This window comes from Ptychodera flava, chromosome 3 (assembly GCF_041260155.1).
Source record: "Ptychodera flava strain L36383 chromosome 3, AS_Pfla_20210202, whole genome shotgun sequence".
Lineage (NCBI taxonomy): Eukaryota > Metazoa > Hemichordata > Enteropneusta > Ptychoderidae > Ptychodera > Ptychodera flava.
In genome coordinates this window covers 42,175,774-42,199,153 of record NC_091930.1, presented here as the reverse complement: position 1 = coordinate 42,199,153, position 23,380 = coordinate 42,175,774, and the positions used below count along the sequence as shown (strand labels likewise).

The 23,380-nt window shown below is 39.4% G+C and overlaps 1 protein-coding gene across 1 annotated transcript; it reads right to left on the bottom strand.

Moving 5' to 3' along the window:
* Positions 1–7,048: 7,048 nt before the first annotated feature.
* LOC139130065 (uncharacterized) lies at positions 7,049–23,118 on the bottom strand. The gene is made up of 3 exons (XM_070695784.1): positions 22,940–23,118; positions 9,871–10,071; positions 7,049–8,829 (listed from the first exon to the last, which is right to left on the bottom strand). The coding sequence occupies exons 2-3, from the start codon at positions 10,051–10,053 to the stop codon at positions 7,453–7,455; spliced, it is 1,560 nt and encodes a 519-aa protein (XP_070551885.1). The 5' UTR covers positions 10,054–10,071; positions 22,940–23,118; the 3' UTR covers positions 7,049–7,452.
* Positions 23,119–23,380: the final 262 nt, after the last annotated feature.

Here is a 23,380-nt window from a genome sequence, read left to right as displayed (position 1 = left end):
CAACTTGTTCACAAAAACTTTTAACACGTGGTAAGGAGAAAACAATTAATATTCGTTAGAGAAGTTACATGTGGACAAATGTAAACACACGCATAAACAGTGTCTTACACTTTCTGTCGCTGGGGGCGTAGTGCAGCAAGGTGTACCATATCGGTCTATCTGTTTGGTCGGACTTGATTGGGGCGACCCGTGTAGACCGGTGCACGCGGGCCAACTGAGTTCGTACTTGATTGGTTCGGAGATTGTGCGTGCGCAGCTATTCTGGGATCCCGACTACAATATTGCGGCCACGTGACGGAAAAAAAAAACCGGTGAAGCTCCGGTCAGGTAAACCGGGGCGCCTCAATCAAGTCCACCCACTATGTCACAGCTCTCCCAGAAGAGCTGCTGTATAATTGCATTTCAAAGAGGGACCACGATTTATTGTCGTTGATCATGCGGAATCCTAGCTCGGGTGAACTCCAGAACTCTTCCCTGTGACAAGAACTGAATTCTCCTGTCCTGAAGACCAAACGAAGACAGAGTCAAACTAAAATAAGTTTGTAAAATAAAAGCCATCTTGCAAACACTTACATACTCACTTTATATTTTTACCATTCAGAAAGTACACCGCTGTTGTTTACCTGTAAGAAATAATTACAATGAAGTCTTCCCGCGTGCCGACAAACGTCCTGGTGATATTTTCATGCCCTCCCCCCCCCAAAAAAAAAATAAAAAAACCCCCAAAACACAAACAAACAAACTTGGCTTTGCTAATGTGTCACAGCAGGATCTTTCGCTTCCCTTTGGTGAATTGACCCAGCTTATTTCGACAAGAGCTTGTGTAGCTTGGCTTGAAACAGTTGAAGGTTACTCTGGCAAACTCCGAAAACGTCAATGTGGTTGAGTTGTGTCTTTTTTATTGGGGAGGCGCCATGTTTTCAAGTCAACGCCATCAATAGATTAATTTTTAGCTCACATTTGGTGTACCAATGTGAGGTTATCGTATAAGCTGAAGCCGGTGGCGTGTATGCATATGTGTATTTATGTAGGTACGTACGCATAGTATCAACATCAAAAACTCGCTAACCGCTGCACTTTTTAGCTTGGTATTTGGTGTGTAGATGCATCCTGGGCTATAGATTGAATTTTGTTCAAATGAAATTTGCATTGCCAAAATTATGCGAATGAGCGTAAAAGACGTGAAAATGGTCAAAAATAAATAACTCAATAACCACAGTTTCGATTGCTTTGATAATTAGTGTGCCAGTGGTGGACCTTATACAGTTTTATGTTTACAACTTTTACATGTAAGACACACAAGAACTCATAAGAAATGAAGATCCAGGATAATTCAAGATGTCATAATCACCCAACAGTGGAAGACATTTCGCTATCTGTAACTGCTGCTGTTTACATTCGAATGACAGGATAGCATTTAAATAAACCCCAAGGTTGTAAATAGCTCAACTACTTAACATTTCCTGCCTCCTGGCCATTGTAGGTCTTTATGTAAATACGGTTAATATCAAGGCGTGGGAAATTCGACATCCGGGGGATAGTGGGATGAAGGATATGTAGAAGATTGACGAGGTAGCATTAATTTGTTTACCTGATCCTTTGTACATTATTTTTCTCCACTCTCCCACTTTTTTTTCAGATCATAATCACCCCCACAGTGGAAGACATTTCGCTATCTGTAACAGCTGCTGTTTACATTGGAATGACAGGATAGCATTTAAATAAACCCCAAGGTTGTAAATAGCTCAACTACTTAACATTTCCTGCCTACTGGCCATTGTAACTCTTTATGTAAATACGGTCAATATCAAGGCGTGGAAAATTCGACATGGGGGGATGGGGGATATGTAAGATTTACGAGGTAGCATTAATTTTTTTACCGGATCCTTTGTACATTATATGTCTCCACTCTCCCACTTTTTCTTTTTTTGAAGCCTAATCTGGCTGATTTTTTTATTGACATTTGCCAATGTATATGTAGGATCTGCTTGTCCCATTGCTACAGAAGTTGATATACGTGTTTCTAAAGTTGACCTCCATACTTTTGTTGCAGACCTTATTTGCTTTTGTCATTCTTGTTTTTCAGGTGCGCTGCGTAGAAATTATTGTCATAATGTAGAATTTTGCCATACTTAACAGACAGAAAACAACATTCATCGTTAATCTTTGGTACCAATACTAGTATGTACCAATCCCGATCAAATGTGAGCAACACCGTGTCATTGGCGATATTTTTCCCTACGATGTTAAAAATTGTTGCCGGTAGTTCGCTTTCAGTTTTTGCCCGTGGTACAGCTAATCCCGCATTCTGTCGGTGTGCCATAACATAACTGAACCAAAGCCGACTCTTACCACGCAGCCAGAAGGTGTGTCCAATACGTTGGTCTGCCAACTCACAAGTTTGCTCTATCAAATCTCTTTCTATAACAATGGTTCGCTGGCCTGCAGTGATAAATCTGCAATATCTCGTTGCTTCATTCCTCGTTAACTGAGTTGCCGATGAGTAAAACGTTCTTTCCTGCAAAACACCTTGTAGTCAACAGGCCTACAATTTGTTATGGCAACTCTATGGCGCCCGCACTCGAAATGAGCTTGCAAGCATAAAAAAGAAACACAGCGCAAGTATGGTACAGGCATGAAAGCAAACTACCAATCAAAGGATCGCAGTTAGGTGAATTGATAAAGGGACAGTGCAGGTACAAAAGCAACACTGTGACGTCAGCATGCCATTTATTTCATCAAACGTCCGTTGCAAGTAAGCTAGAATCTATATTTATAATTAAGCATGGTTTATCATATGTTGATGCCCGTCCAATGACAACCCAACTTTTGAGTATAACCTGAACATTAAGTCTTTCTGTTGAACAATTTTGAGGACTGTGCGTGCCAGGCGTCACAGTTGGAGCGGCGACTTCAGGATGATAGCAATACAAGGTGCGCAACGGAAGTGAAAGCTGGTGTGGTTTACCGGTACCTCAACTTATGTTTTGTAAAAGATATAGAATGCGAAACTGATACGCGAATGAGATTACCCAATACCGTGATCAAAATGTTTCTCTTTAAATGTGACATCGTCCGATAAAAAAGTCTTTACGGGAATACTGAGTCTACAATTGCTTGCTCTTACTTACTATATGTTCAAGGAAGAGGCATCGTGCAATCAAAGTATTGTACATGTTGTACCGATAACAAGGTAGACAGAACGCGACGGCGGGCGCATTACAAACTGACGAGCAGAATTTCCAACCATCTTCTTGCCTCGCTCCTATAAATTCAAAAAAGTGCAATAGAAATATGAGTAACTTTCAAAAGATAATTTCTACTTTACTTCAAGTTTCCTGAAAACACCAAATTGAAATTAAATTCAATCTACCAACATGACCCTTATGTATAGTTATGTTATTGACAATTTTGTTGCAAATCGTGTTCTTCAAGTGCAGTTCAACAAAGACCAATAAATGTCTCCGATTTGAGCAGAACACATGAGAGGCTCGTCACTGCCCCTATAGTTATAAAAGTTGTTACAACCCAAACACAAGCCAAAATTTCTGCGCCAAATGTCGGACAAATAGACATCCCCGCATATACCTAGTGTATTTAATGAAAGGGAACTAAGCAAATAATAAACTAAATACAAGGTAATGCAATTGCTTTCAACTTGGCGAGACTTGGAAACTTAAACAACCTAACATGCCATCATTTTTTTTCAACGAAAATAGTGTGAATACCCGATGGAATTGCGTGAGCTTGCACCATCGGCGTTGATTGTGAACAGCGCCCTCCACCACGGACGTACTACGCATGACGCCGGGTCCCGAAGAGCATCCTTTTTTGCCACAGTTCACGAAGATTTTCGGCGTTGTAGTAGAACAGGGACTCTGGTCGGATAAACGGCCCGCGAAGGCATAACTGCACGAAACTCCCTCCTCGGTTGCGTTACAAAAGTTCCTGTGTCACGCTCCCCATAGAAGATAAATATCTACACAGTAGAAAAATCCATATCAGGTTAAGGGTGTCGCCGAAGACGTCAAATTTTATCACTGACGATGAAATCATTGCCGGAAAGCAAACATACCCGTTGAGCCCCGCAGATCCGACTGCTTACAGAAGGTAAACAGCTTGTCAACGCACGGGCTTTTATAGCACCGATGTTGATATCTCCTGATCTCACCTGGTACCACAGAAAGGCAAAACACATGTTTACCTGGTCTCATCGTCAGCAAATTCCTTGTTTAACGTATTATCCACGGACTTTAATGCATTAAGCTTTTTTGTTCAAAAGGAGAGAGAGAGAGAGAGAGAGAGAGAGAGAGAGAGAGAGAGAGAGAGAGAGAGAGAGAGAGAGAGAGAGAGAGAGAGAGAGAGAGAGAGAGAGACAGACAGACAGACAGACAGACAGACAGACAGACAGACAGACGGAGAACAGACAGACGGACATGTAGACAGACAGACAGATCGATAGAGATACAGAGACAGACAGACAGAGAGAGAAAGACAGAGAAAGACAGAGGTGTAGAAGAAATGTTTCATTTTTCGAAACGTTCATATTTCTAACTCTACAATAGATCATCAACATCCTCTGTGCGCAGCATAGGGGCTACGTTATGAACATGTTCTAATTCTTTGCATAATGGAAGACTGTGGGGCTCACAGTTTTGGCAAGTTCCACACAGAAGTTACCATAATTTATACAATTTGTAGAGTTCATAGAAAGCAATTCAGTCGTGCAAGCTTGATGAAGTTATGAAGAGGAGGGTATGAATATCCAACCAAAATGGATCATCTAACGCTGCGGACAGGTAATATAGTAAGACTCAATTTACAGCTATGAGTACCAAACTTTGTACAGTGACCCCAAGTTTTTATTCTTGATTTTGAAAGAGCGTGGTTGAAATATTAATTGAGAGCGCAGTTTTAGCAAAAGTGAAGTCTTTCACTTTCGAGGCGCATACTGCCTTAAAGCATAGATGAGCAATATCTGAAGCAATGGATTGTGGGTCGACGGTACAGCGATACAGAAACGAGGCAACGAGAGGTCTCAACCTAAGAAGTATCCCTAACCCTTGTTGGAATTTCTGTTGAAATGCAGCCTTCCATTGATCGAGTAAAGGATTGGGACTTTGTTTTAAATAATAGAGCCGGCCAAGTGATTCGGGGGGGGGGGGGGGACATCGTTCAACATGTTAGAAATAGATTTCAATTGTGTTTGGCGGTTGAAACTAAAATGACGGTCATCACTTTAACTGAGTTCAATTGGAATTCATTGACACTCAAGTCAGAATTTAGTCAATCAATTTTTGTATCCCCCTCCTCGCCCGATCTCATATCATTTGAAAAAGTTCAATATAGTCACATCAACATAAAATCTATTTGCAGAACTTCCTTAAAGAATCCGCGACATTTCGCGGCCAAACGATATATCTAGTTGAAATCGATACATCGACATATTGGTATTCCGGCAGTTACCTAATTCCCTATTTGATTTTTACACCTGCATTTTCGGTCAATCCCTATATATACCAATGTATCGTTATCCCATATGACGATCGGCATATGGGACGTTCTTGATTATCATGTCCTTTTTTGCCAACCAAACTCCATTTATCTAAACTTTTTTAGGATTCGCAGCATGTGCGGTACATTTTTACGGCCATCAAATTATTGGAATATGAAACCTAATCATTTAATTTTGAATTAATGTGGGAAATGCGATTTTTTTTTCTGCCACATGTTGAGGGACGTTCGATTCTAACTTTGCTATTGACCAAACACGATTGGAACTAATTCGGGATAATTGGATTTTCATATTTTGCAAATTTCTCAAAAGTGTTAGGTGCCATATGGCTTAATGTTGCAATATCGCAAATTACTCATAAAAACAAGTGTGTAATATGAAAAGAAAAGCAGATAAGATTACATTTGTAGATTAAATCGACATTAATACTTCACCATCCAATTATCTCAAATTAGTTCCAATCGTGTTAACACCAATTGTTATCAGAGAACCCCTAATGATATCGATATACCGCGAAAGTAGAGCCTCCAAAAAACGTAATCGCAGGCGATTTCATTTGAAGTAGTTCAAGATTAACGGTGATATGATCATCGTAGTGTCTGAAACTCTCCGTAGATGCATAGTATACATGCGCAATCCAGAAAATATGGACCTGAAATATTTATTGCGAAAAGTCAGCAAGACCAATAAACATCCTGTTTAACAATCATCACGTGCAAACTGCATATACGGTATGTCGTTGGATAAAGTGCCGTGTGAAAGTGTGTAAACATTAACATCCCCTCAAATGGGGAGTAAAATTTAGATTAATTAAAAAACGAGACCAGTTGCAGTATATATAGCTATAATAGAGTCATGCTCCATTGGTCTGAGTGCACGCTACTGGCTACGAGCATTAATATTTTACTGGTAACCCGGCGAACTAGTTTCTCTTTCGATGTAGCGTCCGGGTATTTACCAACCATGTTAGATCAATTTTTTGAATAATATTCTTGTAATATTCCGTCTGAAGGTAGTCTGTGACCTTTTGACCGTTGCAGAGCAAAAAAAGGCCGAACAATGTGGCGCCAAGAGTAGAATTTAAGAGGCTGTTGGCAGGGGACATTTCCAATCTTATTAAAATCAGATGTAGCGCACGGCGACGTCTCTGTTGACTTGTGAGGTTTTCTCTTGCTGTAGTTAGAGGCGACAGCAAGAGAAAACCGCGCAAGTACAGAGACGTCGCCGTACTCTACATCTGATTTTAATCAGATTGAGGACATTTCAAGCTAGTACAAAGTACAACATTAACTATTTTTCCGTTAAAAGAGGGCGTGGTCGCATTTGGTCAAACGCTTGTCAAAACACTGAATGTACTGAATGCAAAGATAGGTCAAGTGTTTACAAAATCTGGGTTAGAGTAAAAGAAACAAGGTTCAAAAGTTCACATTTTTGAAGCATTTGCCTTATCACAAGTCTGCAGGAGGTGATAAGGGGATGTCAAAATCGCCGAATATTATGCCTATATCCTGCCTGTGGCAGTGCCCCCCCCCCCCCCCCCCGAGAGAACTGGTTCGCTCAGTTCGATTTCCTTTACAAACTTGGGACAGTACTCTTTTACCAACATTATATTTTAAAATCGTGTTCTCGGCTTTACGGAAGTAGTGCATTATGCAAATTCATGTTTTTTATACATTTGGTAGACGAAAATGCACGTGTATCGGTACCACGGTGAGCATATATAGTAGCAGCTTATGACCCTGTTTTCATAAAAATCTGTCACAAAAATATAATTTTTACGTGTAATAATCAGCCAAACGGTGAATGCACATATAAAAAACAAACTTGATTTTAACTAATTTCTTCCTCGCGCGACCTTTTTTGTCAAGGTCGTCTGTTGCAGTACATGTTCAGAATGATATGCGCGACCATACGGGAAACAAATCCATTGTAACTTTTCACGGCGGAACTACTCTTGTAGAATCGGATTCCTTTGTGGATGTTACCGCAGTAACAGCTCCCGAGATTTCGAAATAATTCAGGAGGGAGATATCTTCCTTGGTGCTGAGAAAGTTCTTGGTGAGACCGTTCATTAGTGTCAAACGTGGCTTAGACAGGTAGTCGCAGCGGGACCTGTCGCTCCCTTCCGGCGAATTAATCCAAATTATCTTGCCGTCGTTGGCCATGAGCTTGCGCAGCTTGGCTTCAAACGGACCTAGTTTACTCTGGTACACCCCGAACACGTCGAAGAACTCGGGCTTCCTCCTCGGGCACGCGTCGTGTAAGCCCGTCAGCAAGACTAACAAGTCTATCTTGCCGTGCGGCGCCAAAAGTTGCTGCAGTTTGCTGTCTGATTTGCCAACCACACAGCTGATTCCACATCCAAGAGGCGTCGCCATCACAAAGCTGAACCCGATCCGGCCACCATCGGTCGCGGGTTTCGTCCAGTGCGTCGGTCTTCCAACCCATGCTTTTTCTTTGACCAATCCGCTTTTCATTAAGGGTGGTTTGTTTGGCCTGAAGTAATAAATCTGCATTAATTCATTGGTTAATTCCTCGGTGATTGAGTCCCCGATGAACAAAATGTTCTTTCCCGAAACACACTGCTTCGTTTCCTGGGAGTTGTACAGTTTGTAGTGGCAGCGGTATGGTGCCCACACTCTATTGGAGCTGGCGAGAACATTAATGTTTCCCTCGCAGTGTATACCATCGCACCCAGTTCTCGGGAGAGTGACCCATCGACCAGGGACATCCCCTTCTAAGCAAAGAGCGGTCGAGTTAGGCAACGTTGCGCATTTCCCAGTGTCAACCATAATGATAGATGTCGGGGTGTTCACCAGCGGTTCATCGAGACACGGAACCCTCTTCAGTGTGTTGTACACAAGGTCCCTTGATGCTCCTTTGTGGACGAGGAGAATTTCAAGTAGGTATTTCCCGGATTCAAGTGGCGGGATTTTCACTTCAAAATTCCCTCCATGAATGTAGGAAACTTCAACTTTGTTGAAATATAGATTGTACTGCTTAGCTTCGGGATAGGTGGCCAGATCTGGCCCAACTATCCTCCCGTATATGTCAACCCATGGCTTACATGCAACATTTTGTCCATCCTTGCCAACAGCCCCGACTGTCAATATATTTTGTGCACAAGCTTCTAAGACGACGCTGTCTCCTTCTTGCATTCTGTTAGCAGTCTCGAGGACGAATTTCTCCGGGAACTCGTCTTCACTGCATAGACTGGAAGGTGGAGGCACCATATTTGTTAAGAAAGTGTCCCCTAGTTCCATGAGATTGTTTACAAGAAATTGAGAGGTTATTGATGGGCCGACTGTTCCATTCTGAAAAATATGGATTAAGAAATAACAGATAAGGTGAATGTAACTCTTAAGCTAGTATGCGCCTCGAAAGTGAAAGATTTAAGCTTTTGCTCAAAACTTTCCGTAGGAATCTTTCAACTATTCTCTTTCAAAATCAAGAATAAAAATCGGGGATCGCCGTGCAAATTTTTGTACTAGAGAAAGAAACATCCCAAGATTTACCGATATTTAAAATTCAAAATGGCCGCCATCCCTGTGTTAACTCTTTGGACAAAAAAAAAAATCAAATTTCGAAAAACTAAGCCGGTTAAATGTTTTCTTACACCAAGAGCTTTAAAATGAACCAAACAAGTGGTATAGCAGAACAGAATTGTAAAAGTTTAAGAGTCCGAATATATGTCCCCGAGGCGCATTCTACCTGAACTGTTAAATGAATTCGCTCAATCGTCAGAGGACGAAACAAAAAGAAATGGATAATGGCTTGCGAAAGAGCCATGGAGTACCCCAAAATCACAATGAAAGATTTTATCACTAAGATTATTCCTTCCAATATATCAATGTTTATCGCCTTCATTCTGTTTGTTTACAATATATACAAGTGCATAGATAAATGCATGCATATATACAATCAAAAATGCAAAGGGCATGAGTACAATTAACCCTTCGAGTGCTGTATTTTTCCCACCAAAATTTTAATGCAGCATTTTACCAATTTTTATGAATTTTCTGTACTTTTTTGATAACTTTGAACCAAATGGACATCACATTTCATTGGCTACAGTTTTATATCAAAAGTTTGGCAAAAATATGAAAAAAATGACTGGGCTGTATTTTTTAAAGGCGACAAAAATTGACTTTGGCGCTCAAAGGGTTAATTGAAGGGGACTGAAGAGAAAATGTTTCGTTATTTTTTTGCACCCCTCCCCCGACTGAAGCCAAAACATGCGCCAACAAAGTGACAAAGTATTGTTATTATATAATTAGTCCGAATATCTGTCCTCAAAGCATTGCTCCCCTAAGGTGGAAATATGTATGAAATAAATATAACGTTGGAATACTTACTCTGGCTTTATGTAAAGGTCCAACAACTGTATTATTGGCTTTCAAATACATCGTGGAATAAAGGGGAATAAGGCAGAGGCATGATAAACAAACTATGATTCCGATCTTCTTTTTGTTCACCCCAAGCAATGAGTCCTTCGATGGTCCTGGAGATGTCATTATTTTTGGTATTCCCACTGACATTCATTCATCAATCTCGATCTATAGAGAAGGATTGATGTTAAAAAAGATCAGCATATTTTCTATCCATGTAGTAGATCTTATTGTTTCAGATACTTGCCAGTTTGCAAGTTCTCCCTAAGAACAGTCAAAGCAGAATAAAGTTCACTGAGCGTTTTCTGAAGTCTAAACTTAATTTGATAAACTACTACTAATAATCCAGTTTACCTGAGCACCTTTACATTTGACGATAAAATCATGCATAACCCTGCACCAACTTTGACACTAATAGGACCGGACTAGATATAGATACTGCTCAAGAGGTGAAAAATTGAAACAAAATGGCCGCCTGGCGGCCATTTTGTTTCTGGATCACAGTCAAACAAAGCCTCAAAGACATTCCGTGGTCTTGAGTTTATTGGAAATTTATTGTTGAGAGTGATCCACTTGTCAATTATTATTTCAAAAGTGACAACTATACCGGCGTTATTATGTAAGTCATTTTGAAGTGGCAGCTTTTGCTTGGTTCTATAAACTGAGCTGTGCCCTCGACATCAAAAACAAAATTTGAACGATAATGACACGGAGAATCCATTGACCATAGGCATTACGGGAAATGGTAGACAAAAGCTTTTCAAAAATGTCACTTCTGCTTCTCGTCGTACCTGCACAGACTGCAGGGCAAATAGTCAGGTAACAAATAATGTCGCTTTAGTTGTGTAACTCATCTAAGAAAACACTTCCCAATTTATTTTTCTATTCAGAATATTTATTATTTTGAATGTCACATTTCCGCTGCTTCTGTAAAACATACGAAGCAGAAATGTCGTGTTAAATAAGGGGACAAGGCATGATTTAGACTTTCTCCAAGTCTGTGGGTATATAGATATCAAAACAGAAAACAATGAAGAAATGAACTTCAGCAGACTGTCACGTTTAGGGTGAACGCGATGATCCATCAGCCAGTAACAACTGCTGCCGAAAAAAAGCAAAGCGACTGGGGGCCATTCTTGGCATAAGCAGTTCTTTCACCTCAATTTGCATACTTTTTAATTTTGCCCTACTGCATGAGGTGCAACTCGAGTGACTTTGCAACAAGTGAATTGTGGGAAATAGACGGTATTACGGCACAAGGCTAATGCGAGGTCTACATGACCCATTTTTACGATGATAAGGTTGGATGACCTTCATGTACAGATATTCGGTCTCTGAAATTGTTCAAATATTTGTCTTCTTACCTTGCGAATTCAAAGACTACACGATCCATTTTTACAATGAAAAGGTTAAATGAGCCTCGGGGATGCACACATTCGGTCTCTGAAATTGTTCGAATACTTGTCTGGTCTAGTTCTTGTGGGGCTCGTTGTCTTTACCAGAGGAGGTCATACGTTTTTCTTCTAAGGATTATCAAATTATCCTCAATGAAACTTTCAACCATTCTCTTACCAAAGCAAGAATAAAAATCGGGGGTCACCTTCAAAAATTTGGTTCTAGTGAGACAAATTATCTAAGATTTCGCGATATTTGAAATTCAAAATGGCCGCCATCCCTGTGTTAACTCTATGGGGAAAAATTAGAAAAACTAAGACGGTAGAAACTTTTCTTACACCAAGAGCTTTATCAGATGTGACCTGAATGTGCTCACAACAGGTTCAATCAACAGTAGTACGCTTCACAGAACAATCAGATGTCTGTTATATCACTATATGTAGCAGGTTTCATCAACTTTCGCACAGTACACTCAGGGTTAAATCACTAATTACAAAACTTTATTTAATGTGCAAATGAGGTGTTTATTAACTTGACACTGCTCAATGCTTCATGGGACAATTAGATATCTATTAGATCAACATCTGTAGCACGTTTCATCAAATTTAATGCTGTAATTATGGAGTAATATCACTACTTACAAAGTTCATTAAATATGCAAATGAACCCTTAATTAACTTGACACTGCTCAATGTTTCATAGCACTATTAGATATTTATCAGATCAATATCTGTAGCAGGTTTAACCAAACTTGGTGCAGTAGTTTTACAGTTATATACCTAATTACAAAGTCATTTAATATGTAAATGAACCCTTAATTAACTTCACACTACTAAATCCTTTACACCACAGTTAGATATCAGTCGGATCAGTATCTGCATCAGATTTCATCAAATTTGGTGCAGTTATTTCGGAGTTATATGACTAATTACAAAACTTCATAAAATATGCAAATGAGCTATCAATTAACTTGACACTGTCCAATGCTTCTCAGTACAATTAGATATCTATCAGATCAACATCTGTAGCACATTTCATCAAATTTAATGCTGTATTTTTGGAGTAATATCACTAATTATAAAGTTCATTAAATATGCTAATGAACCCTTAATTAACTTGACACTGCTCAATGTTTCTTAGCACAATTAGATTTTTATCAGATCAACATCTGTAGCAGGTTTAATCCGAATTTGATGCCGTAATTTCAGAGTTATATACCTAACTACAAAATTCATTAAATATGTAAATGAACCCTTAAATAACTCCACATTACTAAATGCTTTACAACACAGTCAGATATCTGTCAGATCGGTATCGGCAGCAGATTTCCTCATTGGTGCATTTATTTCGGAGTTATTGCCTAATTACAAAACTTCATAAAATATGCAAATGAGCTATCAATTAACTTGACACTGCCCAATGCTATTCAGTACAATTGTCATTACTGTCTCCATAGGGAACCATTGTATGAAAAAAAGATATGTCATAACTTTGTTAATATGCAAGCCACACTAATCAAAATCTAATCTGTTCTTGCAAGTAGGGTACCTCTTTACAAAATCTGACTTTAATCTGTTAAGGCATTTTTGAGTTATCGTGTAAACGACAGACAGACACACACATACACCACACACACGGACAGACAGACAGACATCGCTATGACATTAGCCTACGTGTGAGCTAAAAATGAACTCCCACAAGTGGTAGATCAGAAGAGAATTGATAAGAGCTTAGTTCAAGGTTATAAGTGAGACGGTCATTTGACGAGGCTACCTCGTTGATTCATCCACTATGGACCGCGACCTTCGACCTTTCCCACCCTTCCTGCCTTCCTACCTTGCCCTCAGCTTTTGTTTTTTGTTTTTCTCATCTTGCACCTGTGCAAGTTGCCACGCCTGCTACGCTGGAATTCGGCCTTGTGGCTGATCAGCCTTATGGTGAGGTTGTTGACCTGCAGTCCCCTCCAAACCATTCACTGTCTGCCTGTGAAAGGTCCCGTTGATTGTAGCCAACAGTCCAATTGTGTTTAATGGTGTTTAGTGGTCCAAGGCAATGGCACATTTTCTTAACTTTGTATGTGGAGCATATTCTATGCATGTATCATCTTTTGTAAAAATTTTCATTGGAAGTCACATAATCTTAGAATATTGAGGTAGGCTTGACTTGTCTTCATAATCAAGAACTAAGCGAAAAACAGTCACAAGAGTTGTTTACCTCTAAAACCACAACAAGAAGAAAATAAATAAGAACGAGTCGTTTGCAATATTCGTTGCGCGCATCGGTTTAACAGTTGAGGTATACGTAATATGGGGTACCCTATCACAAACGAATGGTCAGTAATATGTGCACGTAGGTTTTTTCAAGTGCACGGACGTTATACGAAGATATACGCTAGTATTTGTATTTGTACACAGAAATGTTGACATGCATATATTCTCCGGGACTAGTAATTTACTTCTATCCTTCATTCATTATAATCTTTCAGTCGGCAGGTTAGGAGTGGCCAACCTGTGTTCTACACTGGAATTAAGCTTACTTGTTTGTGTACCGTGACCCGGTATGACCTATGACCTGCCCGCAATTCAGAAGTGTAGCCAACTTTATCCACCCCCTTTGATTAACAGGACATATTCAAAGCTAAACCGGAGAGATGTGACCTCAATTTAACAGCCGTTTCAAACAAATCACGTGTTTTCAACCCCCTGCCCTTGACAGAGAGTCAAAGGCGATGATGAAGTACACTAGCTAAAACAAGGAAGTCGATATGCTAGTCACGGTGAAAAGAATCAATGTGTAAATTAGACCGCTTGCAGTGTAGGACTAAGGTTCCCAGATAGTCGGGACGCTAATACTATATGTTTTTTTTTCTTTCGTAGTTAAACAGATAATTCTTAAAATTCTTAGAAGATACAGGATGGGTGATTGGTGATTCTTAAACGTACTTGTAAAGAAATTCTCTTCTGCGACTTGGGCAAATGAAACAGATTCTCTGAAAGACATAATAATGTGTATAATTCTTTGTGCTTCACTGCCATAAATACAGCACAATAAAATCTAATCTACCCTCCTCGTTTCACATGTCGTGTTTTTGTCCTTCGGTCACAAGTTGTATTCTCCCCAGCAGGTCCCTTTACGGATAAGAGGTATTTTTGTTTCACTTTGGGTTACTGTGTTACTGTGCTTTATCAAATATCCTTACCGTGGCCACTGATTGAAAAACGAAAGTAAGGGTCAAGTTTGTATGTTTCCAACTCAATCCGGCAAGCATATACTACCATCAAGATTGTCACTCACGAGACAGAAAAGGGTTATTTTTGTGACTCCTCGATTACTTTACGTCCATTAAAGTTCAAAGGAAGCTAACATAATAGTTGGCATTTCGCTTTGAGAAACAAAACTTCAATTTATTGTTTGAAAGAAATTGACTCCACGTGGTAATTCCGTATGTGTGTTTGCTAATACTCACTTTTCGGTGAAATAATTGCTTCTTGCCAACAATAAATCAGTGTTAAAGGTCGTATAGCTCTCATGAAAGTTGTTAATTTGCAACGTAACGCATGTGCGCACAACTTAAAAGTTCCATTGTCCTTTAAGTGGCGCATGAAATCAAGTTAGATACACTGGACAACTACAATTACACACATTATGTTATTGATCTTGATTAAATCACCAATTTATATTGATCTATAAATGAAGAATTTGAAAAAAAATAACAACTACAAATTTGTGTGTAAAATATTTCCCTCTAAAAATATAGTTTACTGCCGTCCAGAAACTTATAAACTTCATACACTATGAAGTAGATGAAATAACTCTGTGCATAAACATTATACATCATTTCTACTCTCCATAATTGAAATGGACCAGAGAGAGAACGCTTTTCGGTATATGTGCCTCGAAAGTGAAGACTTCAACTTTGGATCAAAATTTCCTAGAGGTATCTTTCAAAAGTTTCGTACAAAATCTAAAATTAAAATCGGGGGTCACTTTGATAAATGTTCAGCAATATGTACACTAAGGTTTTTTCAAGTGCATGGACGTTATACGAAGATATATGCAAGTATTTGTTTTTCTACACAAAAAAACCCCGATCGACATGCATATATTCTCCGGAACTAGGAATTTACTTCATTCATTATAATCTTTCAGTTGGCAGGTTAAGAGTGGCCAACCTGTCTTCGAAACTGGCAATTACTTGTTTGTGGCCTTGACCCGGTTTGACCTGCCCATAATTCAGAAGAGTACCCGACTCCAACACTTTTATTAACACGACGTATTCAAAGCTGAACCGGTGAGATGTGACCTCAATTCAACAGTCATTTTAAACAAACCATGTGTTTTCAACCCCCCTGCCCTTGACACAGAGTCAAAGGCGATGATGAAGTACACTAGCTAAGACAAGGAAGTCGACATGCACGGTCACGGTGAACAGAATTGCCGTGTAACGTAGACGGCTTGCAGTGTAGGACGCAGGTTCCCAGTCTGAAAAGGGCTATTGTTGTGACTCCACGATTACTTTACGTCCCAATGAAGTTCAAAGGAAGCTAACATATAATAGTTGGCATTTCGCTTTGAGAAAAAACCTCCAATTTATTGTTTTGAAAGAAATGGACACCACGTGGTATTCCAATATGTGTGTTTGCTGGTGCAGACTTTTCAGTGAAATAATTGGTTCCTGTCAACAATACATCAGGGTTACAGGTCGTATAGCTTTCATGAAAGTTGTTAATTTACAACATAACGCATGTGCACACGACTGAAAAGTTCCATTGTCCTTTAAATGGCACTAGAAATCAAGTTAGATACACTGGACAACTAAGATTACACACATTGTGCTATTGATTTTGATTCAATCATCAATTTATATTGATCTTTGAATGAAGAATTTAAAAAAGAATAATAACTACAAAATTGGTGTGTAGAATATTGCCCTCTAAAAATATAGTTTACTGCTGTCCTGAAACGTCATACACTATGAAGTAGATAAATAACTCTAAGCATAAACATTACACGTCATTTCTCCTCTCCATTGGAAATGGACCAGAGAGAGAACGCTTTTCGGTATATGTGCCTCGAAAGTGAAAGACTTCAACTTTCGATCAAAATTTCCTCAAGGTATCTTTCAAAAGTTTCGCACTAAATCAAAAATTAAAATCGGGTGTCACTTTGATAAATGGTCAGCAATATGTACACTAAGGTTTTTTCAAGTGCACGGACGTTATACGAAGATATATGCAAGTATTTGTTTTTCTACAAAAAACCCCCGATGACATGCATATATTCTCCGGAACTAGTAATTTACTTCATTCATTATAATCTTTCAGTCGGCAGGTTAAGAGTGGCCAAACTGTATTCTAAACTGGCAATTACTTGTTTGTTGCCCGTGACCCGGTTTGACTTGCCCTCAATTCAGAAGTGTAGCTGACTCCACCCCCCTTTATCAACACGACGTATGCAAAGGTAAACCCGTGAGATGTGACCTCAATTCAACAGTCGTTTCAAACAAACCACGTATTTTAAACCCCTTGCCCTTGACAGAGGGTCAAAGGCGATGGTGAAGTACAATACCTAAACCAAGGAAGTCGACATGCATGGTCACGGTGTACAGAATCGCTGTGTAAAGTAGACGGCTTGCATTATCAAGCAGGTTCACAGGGAGTCGGGACGCTAATAGAACGTCGGTTTTTTTTCTTGCATAAGTTAAACAAATGATTCTTAAAGATAAAGGATGGGTGATTGGTAATACTTAAACATACTGTAAAGACATTCTCTTCTGCGACTTTGGCAAATGAAACAGATTCTCTGATTCTCTGAAAGACATAATTTAGTGCATTATTCTTGGTGCTGCACTGCTATAAATACAAGGCAATCATAATCTGATATCTCCCTCCTCGTTTCACGTGTCCTGTTTTTGTCCTTCGGTCACAAGTTGTATTCTCCCAAGCAGGTCCATTTACCGCTAGGAGGTATTTTTGTTTCACTCTGGGTTACTTTGGGTTACTGTGCTTTATCGAAATATCCTTACCGTGGCCACTGATTGAAAAACGCAAGTCAGGGTCAAGTTTTAATGTCTTCAACTCAATCCTGTAAGCATATACTGCCATCAAGATTGTCACGCACGAGACAGAAAAGGGTTATTTTTGTGACTCCTCGATTACTTTACGTCCCTTAAAGTTCAAATGAAGCTAACATAATGGTTGGCATTTCGCTTTGAGAAAAAAACTCAAATTTTTTGTTTTGAAAGAAATGGACACCACGTGGAAATCCCGTACGTGTGTTTGCTTGTACTCACTTTTCGGTGAAATAATTGGTTCTTGCCAACAATAAATCAGTGTTAAAGGTCGTATAGCTTTCACGAAAGTTGTTAATTTACAACGTAATGCAAGTGCACACGACTGAAAAGTTCCATTGTCCTTTAAGTGGCGCATGAAATCAAGTTAGATACACTGGACAACTACGATTGAACACATTATGTTATTGATCTTGATTCAATCACCAATTTATATTGATCTTTGAATGAAGAATTAAAAAAAATAACAACTACAAAATTGGTGTGTAAAATATTGTACTGCCGTCCTGAAACCTATAAACTTCATACACTATGAAGTAGATGAAATAACTCTGTGCATAAACATTACACATCATTTCTACTCTCCATAATTGAAATGGACCAGAGAGAGGACACTTTTCGGTATATGTGCCTCGAAAGTGACAGACTTCAACTTTCGATCAAAATTTCCTCAAGGTATCTTTCAAAAGTTTCGTACTAAATCTAAAATTAAAATCGGGTGTCACTTTGATAAATGGTCAACAATATGTGCACTAAGGTTTTTTTCAAATGCACGGACGTTATACGAAGATATATGCAAGTATTTGTTTTTCTACACAAAACCCCCCCCCCCCCATGACATGCATATATTCTCCGGAACTAGTAATTTACTTCTTTCATCATAATATTTCAGTCGGCAGGTTAAGAGTGGCCAACCTGTATTCTAAACTGTCAATTACTTGTTTGTGGCCTTGACTCTGTTTGACCTGCCCGTTATTAAGAAGAGTACCCGACTCCACCACTTTTATGAACACGACGTATTCAAAGCTGAACCGGTGAGATGTGACCTCAATTCAACAGTCGTTTCAAACAAACCACGTGTTTTCAACCCCCTGCCCTTGACACAGGGTCAAAGCCGATGATGAAGTACACTAGCTAAGACAAGGAAGTCGACATGCATGGTCACGGGGAACAGAATTGCCGTGTAACGTAGACGGCTTGCAGTGTAGGACGCAGGTTCCCAGTCTGAAAAGGGCTATTGTTGTGACTCCACGATTACTTGACGTCCCAATAAAGTTCAAAGGAAGCTAACATAATAGTTGGCATTTCGCTTTGAGAAAAAAACTCCAATTTATTGTTTGGAAAGAAATGGACACCACGTGGTATTCCAGTATGTGTGTTTGCTGGTGCAGACTTTTCAGTGAAATAATTGGTTCCTGTCAACAATAAATCAGGGTTACAGGTCGTATAGCTTTCATGAAAGTTGTTTATTTACAACATAACGCATGTGCACACGACTGAAAAGTTCCATTGTCCTTTAAATGGCACTAGAAATCAAGTTAGATACACTGGACAACTAAGATTACACACATTATGTTATTGATCTTGATTCAATCATCAATTTATATTGATCTTTGAATGAAGAATTTAAAAAAATAACAAAAAAAATAACAACTACAAAATTGGTGTGTAAAATATTGTACTGCCGTCCTGAAACCTATAAACTTCATACACTATGAAGTAGATGAAATAACTCTGTGCATAAACATTACACATCATTTCTACTCTCCATAATTGAAATGGACCAGAGAGAGAACGCTTTTCGGTATATGTGCCTCTAAAGTGAAAGACTTCAACTTTCCATCAAAATTTCCTCAAGGTGTCTTTCAAAAGTTTCGCAATAAATCTAAATTAAAATCGGTGGTCACTTTGATAAATGGTCAGCAATATGTGCACTAAGGTTTTTTCAAATGCACGGACGTTATACGAAGATATATGCAAGTATTTGTATTTCTACACAAAAAAACCTTTCAGTTGGCAGGTTAAGAGTGGCCAAACTGTATTGTAAACTGGCAATTACTTGTTTGTCGCCCGTGACCCAGGTTTGACCTGCCCATTATTAAGAAGAGTAGCCGCTTCCACCCCTTTATTAACAGGACCTATTCAAAGTTAAACAGGAGAGATGTGACCTCAATTTTACAGCCGTTTCACACAAATCGCGTGCTTTTAACCCCCTACCTTTGACACAGGGTCAAATAAGGTGATGAAGTACAACAGCTAAATCAAGTTAGTCGACATGCATTGTCACGGTGTACAGAATCGCTGTGTAAAGTAGACGGCCTGCAGTAGCAGGTAGGCTCGCAGGGAGTCGGGACGCAATATAACCTCGTTTTTCTTGCACAGGTTAACAAATGATTCTTAAAGATAAAAGATGGGTGATTGGTGATTATTAAACGTACACGTAAAGACATTCTCTCCAGGGGATTTGGCAAATGAAATAGATTCTCTGAAAGACATATGTGTATCATTCTTTGTGCGGCACTGCTATAAATACAACACAATCATAATCTGATCTCCCTTCCTCTGTCGTGTTTATTGTCTTTCGCTCGCAAGTTATATTCTCCCAAGCAGGTCGCCTTGTAGCTAGGGAGTAGTTTTGTTTCACTTTGGGTACTTTGTTACTGTGGTTTATCTGATAAAACACGACATGTGAAACGAGGAAGAAAAAATTATCGGAACATGGTTACCCCGGTCACTGATTGAAGACGACAGTAGAGGTCAAGTTTTTATACCTTCAACTCAATCCTGTAAGCATATACTGTCATCAAAATTATCACTCACAAGTCTGAAAAGGGCTATAGTTGTGACTCCACGACTACTTTACGTCCCAATAAAGTTCAAAGGAAGCTAACAATAATAGTTGGCATTTCGCTTTGAAAAAACCTCCAATTTATTGTTTGGAAAGAAATGGACACCACGTGGTAATCCAGTTTATGTGTTTGCTTGTACAGACTTTTAGTTGAAATGATAGGTTCCTGCCAACAATAAATCACGGTAAAAGGTCGTAGAGCTTTTATGAGAGTTGTTCATTTACATCATAACGCATGTATGCACACGACTGAAAAGTTCCATTTTTCTTTACGTTGCACATGAAACCATGGTAGATACACTGGGCAACTAAGTTCACACAATGTTCTTGATTCAATCATCAATGCATATAAATCATTGAAAGGCGAATTAAAAAAAAACTACAAAATTAGCTTGTTCAGCCATTCTCTCTACAAATACAATTAATGCCGTCCTAAAACCTGCTAACTGCACGAACTAAACGAAAATAACTCTGTGCATAAACGTTGCGCGCCATTTCCACTCTCCATTTTGAATGGCCTGCCTTCAATTTGAATTTCAAGAAGGAGGATATTTTTCGGTATGTGTGCCTCAACATTATCACCCATGAGACTGAAAAGGGCTATTGTTATGACTCCTCGATTACTTAACGTCCTCTTCCGTTTCAATGGAAGCTGACATAAAAATTGACATTGCGCTTTGAGAAAAAACTCCAATTTATTATTTAGGAAGGAAATGGACACCATGTGGTAATCCAGTATTTGTGTTTGCTGGTGCAGACTTTTCAGTGAAATAATTGGTCTACCGACAATAAATCAGGGTTACAGGTCATACAGCTTTCATGAAAGTTGTTAATTTACAACATAACGCATGTGCACACGACTGAAAAGTTCCGTTGTCCTTTAAGTGGCACATGAATTCCAGTTAGATACACTGGACAACTAAGATTACACACATTATGTTATTGATCTTGATTCAATCATCAATTTATATTGATCTTTGAATGAAGAATTAAAAAAATAACAACTACAAACTTGGTGTGTAGAATATTGCCCTCTAAAGATAACAGTTTACTGCCGACCTGACACCAATGAACTTCTATATAAATTATAAAGTTTGAGAGTCCGCATATCTGCGCGTCACGGTTCTACCTAAAGAAAATCAACTAAGTCAGTTACCATTTACATTATATAGAACTGTGTTAGTGAAACCTTTTCCCCCAATATTGGAAGTCCTAAAAGAGCTGCAAGTAGCTTCCGAAGAAAACATTTAAAAACGGAGAGACCCTCGACTCTGCCGAATTAACATAATTGTTTTATCAAAGTCCTGTCATGTATAGGGTTATACGGAAACACAACAACTTTGAACCTTGCCCACAGGTTAGTCGAGCTAACGACAGCCAACGAGCAGGCAACCTTTTTTCAACGGGTTTCTGAACAAGGTCCTGAGGGCGACGAGCACTGATTTGAAAATTGTATCGGACAGCAGTCTCCTTGTCTTTCGGTGCTATTTATTACCGTTTGTGGAGCATTCGAATGACATGATATACAAACCACAGTTTAAAGCGTAGCGTCTGCAAAATATGCATATTGCACGTTTTTACCGCCAATTTATAAAAAAGTGATTTTAGGTGTACGCGTCTCGAAAGTGAAAGACTTCAATTTTTCCTCAAATTTACCTCAACAATACTTTCAAACATCAATTAACTTCTCAAGCCAAGAATAAAACAACAAAGTTTGGTACTACAGAAAGAAACTTCCTACGATATCCTGACAGTTGAAATTCAAAATGGCCACCACTATGACGGTGAATTTTTTCTTACTCTAAGAGTTTTCAAATGAGCAAAAACAATCAATAGAGCAGAAAAGTCTTGAGAGCAATCGAGAGTCCAAACATATATCTCTGAGGCGCATGGTGACATGGTGTCAGGCCACAAATGTATGTACAAAGTTCACCTCCCACAAAAGTGATAGACTGTAGACCGAGCACGGGTGACATTTTGAGGAACAAGCAAGAAATGAAACTAGCCTCGTTGCGTCTCTCGTTTCGACAAATGGCCTATCAAAAAAGCTCAGGGATTTTCGACGCTTTGCGTGCCATGAAGCGGAGAAGCCGCGGTGGAATTAGACTGGCCCCCAGTCACATGGCTTCTCTCTGAGGTATTTACTGTGGGCCAACGTTAACGCGTTCACCCCGCTATCTCTACGCAACAGCCAGCAAGAATATATTACTTTAATTTAATTCAAATACGCCCACAGACCTTGGGCACTGCATGATATAGAAATCATGAAGGCACAACACTATTATGGTGACCTTTCATAATATAAGTTTGTGTGTTGTGTGTTACAGGAAACAACTACAATAATTTTTCTTCGCGAGAAAAAGTATTTTTTTAAACATTAGCCTTCAAAAACGAGCCAGATTGTGTGTCATACGCAGTTGTTTTTGTCCACTAAAGCGGGTTGTTGTCAGGTCTAGAATTCAGCATCCAATCGTCACGCACTAAACACCAGGGATTTATACGCAAACGCACGCTGCGTCGACAAGTGTACACTGTACAGTAGGCACTTTAACATAATGTGGGGCATAGGACAAGAAAACGTCTTTTTTTTAACAAAAACAACGGACAACGCATTGACGGTGACAGTACAGCAGACTCAGACGATCATGGAGAGATCCTATGCGCGTTCAAGGTGTGTTCGGTACAGCGATTTTAACATATTGTCAAAGGTTGTCATTGCTTACCTCGTTCTTGGTAACACCTTCTTGGCGCTGTTTTCGCTCTCACAGGACTTAAGATCATACAGTTACTTATTCACAATTTTCCTATCGCACAAAGAACAAGGCTGGCTGAAAACTGAGTACGATATCCGAAGCAATTTTAGTCGACAGACAGAAAGCACCTTTCTGCTTCAAAATGTCGCGAAGGCATGACGTCACTACTTAAAATCACGTGACAGTTCATTGCGCTTGAAGTCAACGCTCGCTTCCTTGGCAGAGTCTTCACCCTTAGTCTTACGGTGAGTCCCCTGCGACAGGCTACCAGCAATGATGCGTGGGACTTGGCCGAGCTTTTGCAAAATATTGCCGAAAGGTGTTCGATCTAGGAACGATGGAGTAGGCGCAAATAAGACTATAAGAGAAGAGACTTCGCGTTGCATACATTCGGTCTGTAGTACCACAACA

Bases quoted from the DNA above. Each gene is read 5' to 3' on its own strand.
- LOC139130065 (XM_070695784.1), bottom strand. From the start codon at position 10,053: ATGTCAGTGGGAATACCAAAAATAATGACATCTCCAGGACCATCGAAG. The intron at 8,830-9,870 runs GTAAGTATTCCA...CATATTTTTCAG, and splicing joins GACCTTTACATAAAGCCAGA to AATGGAACAGTCGGCCCATC.